Consider the following 12104-nt stretch of genomic DNA (forward strand, 5'->3'; position numbering starts at 1 on the left):
GAGAGGCTCCCTCGCCCCATCCCAAATCCCTCAGGTCAGACTCACAAAGACACCCATATGGGAGACACAGGGTTTAATGGGATGTCCTCAAAACAGAACACCCACTATCCCCACCCCCACCAAAGGGCACCCAACAGAGATCAGGAGAAACACCTTTTCTCTTCTTCCTTGCACCAGTCAGCGGAAAAGCCTGGTGAAATCAGTGAGCATGAGCTGGACTAGCTGCCCAGGGTAGAGAGCATGGGCTGCTGGGTCAGATGTCTCCTGCTCTGGGCGAAACAGGGTTGGACCAAACACGATTCCCAGGTTGTGCGGGGTCATGCGGTTCTTATCTGAGTGTGCTATCACCCTGTGGGCAAAGGTGAAGAGAAGGGGCTATAAGGCAGCAGCTTCATCACTTCAAATAAATCTAACCCTTCAACGGTGTGAGCAGGAAAGAGTTCGCCTTGGGACCTCTCTCTGTGGTGGCTGAAGGAAACCAAGCGGAGAGCCTCAAGGGCAAAGGAGACAGGACCAGCAGAGAAACCTTCAGGACACAACTTGAAGATACAACCTAGGATACATTCGCCTCTTCCCAGCTTCAGAGACTGCCTCTACAGTCCTCTTTGCTCACAGATTGGGAGACTCTAATTCAAATGGCTATCCTCTTTCAGAAGTCACCACCCAGGCCCAGGTCAGCCACATAAGCCATGACCACTGTCCCAACAGGAGACAAAGAGGCAGAGGGAAGGGAGAGGTTAAATCTCCCTCATTTCTCTCAAAGCATCCCTGGGCTTCTCTTGATCCCCACTCGATGCCCTGAACAGACGTTGCCTGTTTCCTCCATCTGCCCAGTAAACAGGTGAGGAAGGGAGGTGTTTCCTACCTTTACTGCATCTGAACAGGGTCCCTGCTGCTTGCCCCACTCCACCCTCCCTCAGCATGCACAAAGACATTCGGTTTTCCTGACCTGCATAAATGCTCCAGGAGGTACCTCAGGGTGTCACGGTTCGGCGTGGGCATTGAGCCTATTAATTCTCGTATTTGAGAGAGGCGCTGTTCTGATTCAGAGAGTGCTAGAGAGAAAGAATGAAGGGAAGGGCATAGGGGTGAGGCCAAGGAAGATCCTTAGGCAGGGGGGTAAACTCGCTACTCTTTCCCATGCCCATGGAAGACACGATTAATCTACCACTGCTTTCTTTTTTACTGAGCCCAACTGCAACTTTAATTATTTTCAAGATTTTATTTTTAAGAAATCTCTACACCTAACATGAGGCTCGAGCTCACAACCCGAGATCAAGAGTCGCAAGCTCTACTGACGACTGAGCCAGCCAGACAGCCCCCTCAACTGCAGCTTTAGCATTCTTTTTAACTTAGCCCTCTAACCATTCACAAAAAAACCACTGGAGTTGGCACGGGAATTGAAAGCTATCGGGGCACCTGGGTGGCTCAGTCGGTTAAGCGTCTGACTTCAACTCAGGTTATGATCTCACAGCTCACGAGTTCAAGCCCCACTTCGGGCTCTGTGCTGGCAGCTCAGAGCCTGGAGCCTGCTTCAGTTTCTGTGTCTTCCTCTCTTTCTGCCCCTCCCCCGCTCATACTCTCTCAAAAATAAATAAAACATTAAAAAAATTTTTTTAAGTTATTTTCCATCTTTGTACTCAGGATGAAATAGAAGAGTGTAAGGGAATCTCTATTTTTTACCTTTCATGCCCCACCCTTGTACCAAGGGTATTACCCAAAGCTCTCATCCCTTACCAAGGGCAGCACGAAAATGTGGCAGCAGCTGTGGGGGCACCAGAGGCTGGGGTAGCTCCCTGAGAAAAAGCTTCAGTGCTCCAGTGACCACGTGAATATCATCCCATTCGGCACTGTCCAAATCTAACCGGCCCTCTGGGAGGAGAAGGATGTGCAGAAGGGCTCAGGGCTTATGAAGGTCCAGAGAGAGCCAAAGACAGAGAGGTCAGGAGTTTGGGAGAAGATCCAGGTAAGGAAGACCACAGGAATACTTAGGAGGTCCATAGAGGGTCAAGGCAGCAGAGGTGGGCTTGGGGACAACCCTCCCAGGAGCAAGACATGGGGAGATCCACAGGGAGCAGGGAGGATGTGGGATGTTTCAAGGGTGTAAGGAGCCTCCCACGTAAGTACCTTGTCCTGGCTGTTCTGGGAACACATATCTCCCATCGGAGGTGACCGCCCGCTCTGCAACATGGATGAGAAGAGATCAAGAGCTAAGTCATGCAGTTCTAGCCAGATCTCCCTGCTCTGTCAGCTCCCTCATTCAGAACCGCCTGTGGTTCTGAGGCATGAAATTCTTAGTACCACCACTCGCCCGTAAGTCTTCTCACCTCTGTCCACCAGGAAGCGAAGTTTCTGGACCACCGCCAAGTTCCCACTCACTCGGTAAATGCCATCTACATCTAGACCTAGGAGATGAGGCAAGGAGCAGATAAGGATTCCCGCTCTAAGTTGTATGTGGTGAGGACTGGTGAGAGACCCAAGGGAGGAGAGAAATAATGCAGGAGGGAGACTAAGGTGGGGGAGGTGGGGAATTCCAGGCCTTGGCCTGTTGGAAGGGGTGGATTGTGCGGTCTCTGGAAAGTGACCTCTCTTATCCACAGCAGCAATGCAGAGCCGCACAAAGCTGGGCACGGTGTCCCCTTCCCGCTGGCACAGTGATTCCAACTGGCAGCCGAACACCTGGTCTGGAGAAGCAAAGAGGCGAGATGGGAAGCAGTGGCAGCATTGCCCATGGAAGCTCTTCTCAGCACAGGTTTTCACCCTAAAGTTGGGCTGGCCCTCCTGGCTGCCTTTTCTAGGCCTGTACTCTAGGAGGTACACCCCTTCCCCCCCCCCCCCAAATAACAAGTGTAGGGGACAGTAGTGGTCTCTGAAGACCACTGACCTAGTTCTGGGAAGCTCTGCTCACTGAAATTTTCTCATCCGCAAAGTGGGCGGATGCCCAGATCAGGACTATAAAAGTGCCTGCAAATATATTACAGCAAGTACGAAGGAAAAGGGTGATGGCCGGCTCAGCCCACCTCACCTCGGAGCAGACCACGCTCCTGCAAGCTTTGCAAGGATGGTCTCTTTGCGATAAGCCGCTTTAGTTTGTTCCGCACGCGGTTCTGCTCGTTTCCTTCAGGACACCGACCTGCAGGAGGCAGGTGGAATCAGGGCGTGAGAGCCGACGCCCGGACGGAGCCCGGAGACGCGCTCCCGGGCCCCGCCCACCCTAGGACCTCCCGGGCCGCTCACGAGAGCTCCCGCGGCCGCCGATCCGCAGCAGTGGCCTGGACACCGGCTCCGACTCCTCTTCGTCTTCCTCTCCGCCGCTCAGCTCCTCCAACTCTGCGGGTCCCGAACCTGACAGACGCAGCTCCAGGGGGTTCTCTCGATCCTACACACCGAACGGCGGGGGGGGGGGGGGGGGGGGGGGGGGGGCGGGGAGCGAGTCGGAGGTTGGGAGAGAGAAGAGTGAAATCTGCAACCTCAGCTTGACGCAGGGAGACCTTAACCGGCTGCCGGGGTTCCGCGTTCCCCCCACCCCACTCCAGAGCACTACACCGAGACCACCCAGCCTCCTACCAGCCTAGAATCCTACTGTTTCTTCCCCACTCCCTGTGCCCGGGCTCCGTCCCGCCACCTCCCATCCAGCTCACCAGGCGTTCGATGACCGCCCGCAGCGCGCGGTGCCAGGCTCGCAACTCGGTCTCGTGGTCTGACTGCAGCAGGAACTCGTGGCCGGGGACCGTGCGGATCTGAGCCGCCAGCGGAGAAAGGGCTTCAGTCAGAGGGAAGGGGCATAAAAGGCAGGGAGGCCGAGCAGGACACCCGCGCGGGAAACTGGGAGCGCATTTTCGGGTCGCGTGGAGCTTTGGGGACGTGCGGAGGGGCACTCACGTGCAGGACGTTGCGGCGGCTGGACAGGTGGCGGCCGTGGGCCAGGGCTGCCCCGCGCAGGTCCACGCTGCTTTCGGGTCGGCTACCCGCTGGTCCCTGGCAATTGGGAGAAACTGAGGCCAACGGCGCTGTTCCCCTCATTGCCTCCCTCCCACCCCAGGGACTGCGAGGACGTGGGAGGCTGTGCTCTTTCCTTTACTTCCCCCTCCCCACCTCCTCCCCACAGTTCGCGGGAGTAGAAGTGCCCAAACGCCTCCTGCACGCCCCCTCCTCCCCTCCCTCACACTCACCCAGATTGAGGAGGGCGCGGCGGGCGGCGGCTCCCGGTAGAACACCAAGCTGTTACCTGCTAACACCACCCAAGATGAGCTCCAGTTCTTCCTACAGGGGTGGGGGGCGGGGGGGGGGCGGCAGTGGTAGTAGTGCAAAAGTCATTTAGAATCACGTGGGGAGGGCGCTCTCCCCGCACTCCGCTCCACAATACAGAATCTAGACGCCCAAGCCCCAGCTGTATTCCCGGTTCTCGTCACCTGAGCTTGCGCCCCCCCTGGGCGATCTTGGTCACGTTGAGCAGACCCGACTTTTCCACCTCCTGAGAAGTGGAGCGAGGGGTATCAATAAGGCACCCAGCGCCCCTCCCCCCCCCCCCAGCGGCCACAGCGTTCCCAAGGAGGTGTCCCAGGAGTGAGGTCCTTTACAGTTGGGGGATGGGGGAGACTGGGTAAGAGAGGATACCCAGCGAACACGCAGAAAGAGGAAGATGTATCTAGAGGAGCAGGAATTGGGGGGTAGGGCAGTGAGGATCTTGGCCTGCACAAGGAAATGGGACACTTACATGGGGGTCGTCCAAGACCTGCGGCAGAGGTCGAGAGGGCTGCAAGGCTGCTGGCTGGTCTGAGGGGTGGAGCTGGGAGGTGTGCTGGCAGTGGGAGAGTGAACCCTGGGGGAGGGGATTGGAGGAACAAGTGGAGGAAACTTGAACTTCGGAGTTCCTGGCTATAGGGGGAAGAAGCCTGCGGATGTGGGTGAGAGGCTGGGGGTGTGATGGGTAAGGAAGAAGAGTGTCTTGCATAAAAGAGAGTAGTAAAAAGAGGACTTTTCCTGCATGCGATCAGGAAGGGGGGGGGGGTCTCACCTGGGGGCCAAGCAGTTCTGGGTTCCCTGTTTCAGATTCTGAGCCCTTTGTCTGAGGTTGCAGGACACCGTTGCCCCTATTCCGGGTCTGCGTCCCTTCCATGGAGCCAAGGTTCTGGGGTTGGGGGATGGGGGGAGTAAAGCTACGACCAGATGCCACTTCAACCCGGTCTCAACACCCTTCTTACAATTTTCTGATGGGGCCCAAGAGAGAAAACACACTACTTTGGGGTTCAGTGGGGAAAAGAAGGAGATTGAGGGGACAAAGGAACAAGCTGGAGGGAAAGTCTCACCATCTCTCGCACGCGAGTGTGGCGCGGGGGCTTCCAGGACTTGGAGCCAGTCAGCGAATTTATGTAGAAGCAGCGCCCAGAGTTAGGGTCCAAGTGCTGCTCCCAGGCGTCCAGTCTCTGCAGCGGGGGGCACGCAGGGCTTGGGGGAGGAGACTTGGGACAGCGGCGAAGGTCCACTAGGTTGCAGTATACAGGGTGCTCTGACATGAGGGGCTGGGGTCTTGCCTGTCAGCAAAGGGGGAAGAAAAAGGTAGTTATTCTGCCTGTGCTCGTCCCCAATCTTCTCTCCACCTAACCACCTCCTCCTCTCTCCCCCACTGTTTTCTTACCCCCAGCTCCTGGCTGGGGTGACCCAGGTACTGGGGAAGAAACCCCAGTCCCCAGCTGGTTGGTTTTTTTTTTTTTTTTTGACTCCCTCCCTCAGTCTTTGCTTTTCTCCTCACTTCCTGTTGCCAACTTCCCTCCTCCCCTACCCCGCCCCTACCCCAGGGCCTCAGGAAAGGGGAACCTGCTTTTTCGGGGGGGGGGGGGGGAGGAGGGTTGAGGGGAGCGCCCCACCCTCACATCCTCCGGATTGATAGGGGAGAGAGGGAGAGGTGTCAGAGACCCCTGCTAGGGGAGTATGAGAGAGGGGGCCATTTTTCATCCACTAGCAAGTAAGAAGGAGGGGAGGAGCTGAGGCTTCAGGAAGAGCAAGGGAGTTACAGCTCTAAATGGGACTTGTTGGTGACCTGAGCTGGCAAGATGGGACACAGGAAAAATGCTGCCCTGGGCCAGGAATCTGGAGGAAGAGAGAACAACATAGCTAGTTGGCTTTCTTACTGTCCCTCTGTCACATGCCAGGTTCCTTGTATCCTCAGGATCTTTGCTACTTGCTATCCCTCAGCTAGAACTCCTTCTCATTTCCTAGTTTGGTTCATGGCAGTCTCTTCCTCCTCATTCAGATTCAACTACATGTCATTTCCTCAGAGACGCCTTCCCAGATCCCCTCCATCACTCCCTACCGTATTTATGCTTCTTGGTGGCACTTATCAATACCAACCGTTTGTGTGTTTGTCACCTCCATGGAAATCCCTTGAGGGCAAAGATTCTGTCTGCCTTGTTTGCCATTGTGCCTAGAACAAGGCCCAGCAGTAAATAACTGCTGACTGCACTCAGAAGAGCTGTGACTCACCGGGTTAGCATTGGCCTCTGTCAGCAAGTTTTCCTGAGAGAGGGATCTTCCACTTGCTCCTTCCTGAAAGGGCTTCAAAAGGGTAGGCCTCAAATTGGTAACACTGACACTTCTACACATTTTGGGGGGCAGAGGAGGAGGCTGCTTAGAGGTGGCCTGGGCTCTGCCTGGGGGTTCCTGAGACAGGTGCAGCTCCTCCAGGGAGCCAGGAAACAACTTTGGCCCTAGAAACAGAGAAATGGGAAGAGTGGGGGGGGGGGGCAGGTGATCAGAGAGGTGATATTGGCTGCATCAGTCATCCCAGGGGTTCACGGGGAAGACAAGAGCGGGGGAGGCTGTGGAAAAGTACATGAGACCTAGAAAGCTTGAGACTAGTAGGAGGGGCAATGGGGGACACCGTGATGGGAATGAAAAGCAGGCTGACCAGAGGTAAATAAGAGAAGGGGGTCAGCTTTGAGGGAGGGAGATCCTTCCAATAATTCCTAGAAGCTGGCGAGGTAGGAAAGTGAAGGGAGTACTTACCAGGAATCCAGAGGGATTGGCTGGAGGTGATGGTGGTTGGTCTCTGGGAAGAGATAGATTCCTCTGCCATGTAGGCAGCTGGGACAAAGATGGGTCGGGAAGTAGAGGGTGCTCCCAGGCGCCTTGCCAACCACCAGTCTGAGTTGGTCTTTCGAAGCAGTAGGAACCTGTCCCCCTCAGCCAGGGATACTTGCCGGCCATCTGCCCCAGTGTAAGTGAAGGCATAGAGGGCGCAGAGCTGGGATCCCTGAGAAGGGTTTTGGGATCCCAGCCCGAGGCTCCCCCAGGTACTTGGCCACCACCGGCCTGACAGCATTGTGGTCAGTACTGTCACCTGTAGGAAAAAGAGCTGTTGGAGATCCAGAAAAGGACACAACTGGCTGCTTCCAAGCAGAGGGACATGGTTCCAAGAACAGCGTTGGGGGAAAGGTAAGGTCAGGGAGCTCAGAATGAAAGCAGAGAGCCTGGGTGGGTGTCAGTGACAGGTTTGGGGGGCTGAGAACTCCTGGGTGATGTGACTGGTGAGGAACTATATAAGTAAGGTGAGAGAGGATGTGGTCAGCAGAGCTATGAAGCCAGCAAGGCAGGAAATCAGAGGAGAGTGGCTAGCTTTGTGATTTTCCTCCAAGTACCTTCTGAGGCCCATCAGCAAATCCACAGGCAGCAGGAGCTGGTCCTGGGTGGTGGTGGCAGGACTTTTGAGCTGGACCCAAGAAGATGAGAAAGAATCAGGTCTGAGACAGAACACAGGCAAAGAGACAGGAATGAACGACAAAGATAAAAAAAGTTTGTGACCTTTATGAAATTTACACAGGCACCAATGTTTCCGTTACCAATAGCCTCAGACCTAAAGTGGCGTGCTTCCTGTGCAGACTCTGAGAGACAGAGAGACAGAGAAACAGAGCCAGAGCAATAACAATAAGACGAAAGTAGAGAGGAAGAGAAAGTGGCTGGGAGAAACACAGAGGGGTTCCAAGTTAGAGGAAAAGGTGCAAATACCACCATCCTCTCGATCCAGGATGTGTTTTGGGAGCTGAGAGGCCTGAAACAACCCTCTGTAGGAAAGCCCTTTGGGTGGAGTCCTTCTTCAGTGTGGGTTCATTCACTCATGCTGTGACTAAGGATTGGCTGAGCACCTCCTGTGTGAAAGGAACAGTGTCAGGCACTGGAGATAAGAGAGAGGAAGACAGACACAGCCCTGGCCCTCTTGGAGCTTACAGACAGATCTTAACTAATGACAATAAATTTACTACAGTTGAATCAAGGCCTGTGGACAAGGCCACAGGGTGCTATGACAGCATTTGTGGGGAGGGAGGAAGGGGGCACTGCTGTCCGCTTTTCCTCGGTGGAAGGTGGGAATGGACTTCTGTCAATTGCCAGAGCTTTAAAACATATGCTGAGGCTCTCTCCTTACCTAACCACTCTTATTTTCCCCTTCTCTCAGTTTCCCCACTGCACAATGTGAGGCTGTTTGGCTTTGGAGAGGTAGGTAGGGAGTACACCTCCCCCTTGGTGACATCAGAGAGCCAACTCTCCTCCCCTGACACGAGATCTGAGGGCTGGTTCCCAGGACTGGGATTGGACCTCAGTGATATCTTCCTCCTTAGTTCGCTCCACTTTCAAAATGCGGCGAACCCTACCCCTCAACTATTCCTTCCCACCTCCAAAATAGTGATCAACTTCATCCCATTTATTCATCATTCATTCATCCGGTGTTTTCTAAGTGTTCCAGTCTCATCCTCTTCTATCTTTTCTGCCATCTTTCCTGCACTTTATCCTCTCCCTCTTTATTGACTCTTTCCCCTTAGCTTTTAAACATATTCAAGTCTCAGCCATCTTTAGATGGCCTCCTTTAGATGGAGGTTTAGATGAATCTCCCTTTACTGTACTCTTCAGTTACCACCCTCTTTACAAACTTTTTTTTTAATTATTTCATTTTTTTTTTGAGAGAAAGAGAGAGAGAGAAAGTTCGAGTGGAGGAGGGGCAGAGAGAGAGAGGGAGAGAGAATTCCAAGTAGGTTCCACATTGTCAGTGTGGAGCCTGATAAGGGCTTGAACCCACGAACTGTGAGATCATGACCTGAGCCAAAGTCGGATGCTTAACCGACTGAGCCATCCAGGCGCCTTGACAGTCAAACTTTTTGGAAGAATTACCTACATATGGGGTCACCATTTCTCTCCTCTCACTCCCTCACCTCTGCAAGTTTCTTCCTCACTAGGGTCACCCCTGACTTTACAGGGACCCTGCAGTCCTTATGTTGCTTGACATCTCAGCAGCAGCCAACACAATCGACTATTCTACAAACACTTCTGGTGTCCTTACCTTCTTAGCAGTTCCTTCTCTGTTGCATAAGGAAGGACTTGGTTGTTCCTTAAACCCCAGAGTTCTGCCTAAGATCTTATGCCCTTTGCACTCTCTACACACTCTATGTGGTCTTATTCTCTCCCCAGCTTCAATGACCTCCATGTGCCAGTGAGCACCCTATCTCCAGTCCGGATCTTTCTGTGGAACTCCAGTTTAATCCATGGTCCATCGAAAAACTCCATTTGGATATTTCACAATGCTCAAAGTAGTACAAACATAGTATGTTCTTTTTTTTTTTAATTTTTTAATGTTTATTTATTTTTGAGACAGAGAGAGACAGAGCATGAATGGGGGAGGGCAGAGAGAGAGGGAGACACAGAATCGGAAGCAGGCTCCAGGCTCTGAGCCATCAGCCCAGAGCCCGACGCGGGGCTCGAACTCACGGACCGCGAGATCGTGACCTGAGCTAAAGTCGGACGCTTAACTGACTGAGCCACCCAGGCGCCCCCAAACATAGTATGTTCTAAATTGAATTTGTCAGCTCCCCTCCCCACCCCCACCCCGGCCCCGGCCAAACCTGTTTCTCCTCCAGCACCACTATTCAGTTAAATTTAAGTTCAATAAATATTGGATGCTTACTGCCACCCATGCTAGGCAGGAACTGTGTGCTAGGCATTGTCATTTAAGATGACCAATATGGCTCCTGCCTTCTCATAACAAAATACAGTGTGATAATCACTATGATAAGAAAAATACTATCAGCTGTGGCAGCACATACAGGGTGTACCCAATTGATCCATGCCAGAAACCTGGCAGCCAACCTTCATTTCTCTCTTTTCTCACTACTCATATTTAGCTGATTACTAAATCTTTTCAATCTACCTACTTCCTTTAATCTCTACAACTATCATCCTCTTTCGCCTGGATGATAGAACCTCCTAACGGTCTCTTTGCATATAGTCCTGCCCACCTCCAGTCCATTCCTGGCCCAGCAGCCAGAGTGACCTTTCTAAAGCACAAAAATGCCCTGCTACTCCCCTGACTTAACCTTTCGAAGGCTTCTCATTGTCCTCAGAGTAAGGTCCAGATGTTACAGTACGGTTTACAGAGACTTTCTCCCTTGAGCCCAACCTTTTCATGCTCCCTACCACAAACTCTAAACTCTCGCCATACACTAATTCCTCACATTCCTGAAGTGCACTGAGGTCTCTGGTCCTGTGCATATATTTTTTTTTCCCTCTGCCTGAAACACTTCCTCTCCAATCCCACCAATCTTTACTGGCTAACTTTTACTTACCATTCTGATCTCAGCTGAAAGTTCACTTGCACAAGAAGCCCTCTCTCAACCACTTAGAATTGGGTAGAGGCCCTAACTAGGAGCTCCCACAGCAAGTTTTACATGCCCCCTTATGATTTTCATGAAACTTTAATTTTTTTAAGTTTACTTATTTATTTATGTAAGTAATCGCTGCACTCAGTGTGGGGCTTGAACCCATGACCCTGAGATCAACAGTTGCCTGCTCTTCCAACTGAGTCAGCCAGGCGCCCTGACTTTCATGAAACTTTAAAGATACTTTTCTGACTTCCGAGGAAGTCTGTGAGCTCTGCTAAGGCAGAAGCCTGTATCTGTTTTATTGATAATTGTACCTTCAATGCCTTGTATAGTGCCTGGCATAAAGGAACTTCTCTGTGCCTTGGTTTTCCCATCTGTAAAACAAGAATGAGAGCTTGTTTTTTTGTATTTTGTTTGTATTTTGTTAAGTAACCACTTAACAAAAGTAGCTCATTGTTTGTATTTTGTTAAGTAACCACTTTCTTATAGCTCACATTTTATGGGAAAGAAATTTGGACAGGGCTCAGTTGGGCAGCTATTCTATCCCATGTGGCATTGGCTAGGGTCATTTAGTGATATTCAGCAGGCAGGTGGATTGGTCTGGAGAGCTTCTCTTGCATAGCTGACACCTTGATGGGGATGACGGGAAAGCTGGAGCTGTCAGCCAGAGTGTCAACATGAAACTTCTTCAGCATGGCAAGGTGGTAAGACTTCTTATGTGGCTGCTCTGAGCTACCAGAGTGTTCCAAGAAGCCTGAGGAGAAGCTGCAGGGCCTAGCTTCAAAATGTCCAGAACCTCCGTAGGATTTTTAAGAATTTATGTGTGTGTGTATATATATATATATATATATATATATATATATATACACACATATATATATATACACATATATATATGTGTATATATATATACACATATATATATATATATATATATATGCACATAAAGTTGTTAGAACAGTGCCTAACTCATAAGTGCCATTAGGTATTAATTATTCTTTTTTTAAGTTTATTTAAGTAATCTCTACACCCAAGGTGGAGCTGGACCTCATGACCTCGAGATCAACAGTCACATGCTCTTCGATTGAGCCAGCCAGGCACCCCAGGTAATAATAATTCTTAAAGGGATGGAGAAACGAGTAAGTATCCCTTTCTCAATTACTGATATGCACTTCCTCCTAAAGTATATACTTATTGCCAAACTCTTAGCCTTCTTTCTTCCCTTCAATCTGACCTTTTCCCTACATATGCTCCCTCACCTTCAGTGAAACTGTCTACCTGTAAATTAGCTGCAGACCGGTAGTAAATCATTGTTTAATAGTCACGTTCTCTTTTGTTAATAGGATATCTACATTCATTTCCATTGGGTCACTAAAGTAAGTTCATCCTCTCATCTGGATAACTCCGTTTCTTGCGAGCCCAAATCGAGAGTCGGCCTTTGCTGGTGGCCGCTGTCACGAC

The 12104-nt window shown here is 51.5% G+C and overlaps 1 protein-coding gene across 3 annotated transcripts; it reads right to left on the reverse strand.

Annotated features, from left to right (window-relative positions):
- Positions 1–58: 58 nt before the first annotated feature.
- On the reverse strand, positions 59–12096 carry ARHGAP9 (Rho GTPase activating protein 9). Of its 3 annotated transcripts, XM_042992612.1 has the most exons (19): positions 10958–10973; positions 7638–7708; positions 7006–7339; positions 6484–6707; positions 5310–5534; positions 5018–5131; positions 4718–4822; positions 4413–4474; positions 4173–4263; positions 3883–3978; positions 3642–3740; positions 3238–3379; positions 3026–3133; positions 2586–2684; positions 2328–2405; positions 2128–2181; positions 1738–1872; positions 950–1055; positions 59–349 (listed from the first exon to the last, which is right to left on the reverse strand). In XM_042992612.1, exons 3-19 carry the CDS (start codon positions 7319–7321, stop codon positions 178–180), a joined length of 2226 nt encoding a protein of 741 aa, XP_042848546.1. In that variant the 5' UTR covers positions 7322–7339; positions 7638–7708; positions 10958–10973; the 3' UTR covers positions 59–177. The 3 variants fall into 3 exon arrangements, with proteins under 3 accessions (XP_042848546.1, XP_042848548.1, XP_042848547.1); XM_042992613.1 differs by lacking the exons at positions 59–349; positions 950–1055 and adding an exon at positions 11903–12096 and having other exon boundaries at positions 1744–1906; positions 10958–11017; XM_042992614.1 differs by lacking the exons at positions 6484–6707; positions 7006–7339; positions 7638–7708; positions 10958–10973 and adding an exon at positions 5639–5732.
- Positions 12097–12104: the final 8 nt, after the last annotated feature.

The sequence above is a fragment of the Panthera tigris genome, chromosome B4 (assembly GCF_018350195.1).
Source record: "Panthera tigris isolate Pti1 chromosome B4, P.tigris_Pti1_mat1.1, whole genome shotgun sequence".
Taxonomy (NCBI): Eukaryota; Metazoa; Chordata; class Mammalia; order Carnivora; family Felidae; genus Panthera; species Panthera tigris.

Coding starts and splice junctions, on each gene's coding strand:
- ARHGAP9 (XM_042992612.1), bottom strand. CDS start 7,321: ATGCTGTCAGGCCGGTGGTGGCCAAGTACCTGGGGGAGCCTCGGGCTG. Junction 5,535..6,483: donor CAGAGGCCAATGCTAACCCG/GTGAGTCACAGC, acceptor CTTTGCTGACAG/GCAAGACCCCAGCCCCTCAT. Junction 2,685..3,025: donor GGAGCGTGGTCTGCTCCGAG/GTGAGGTGGGCT, acceptor TTGCTTCTCCAG/ACCAGGTGTTCGGCTGCCAG.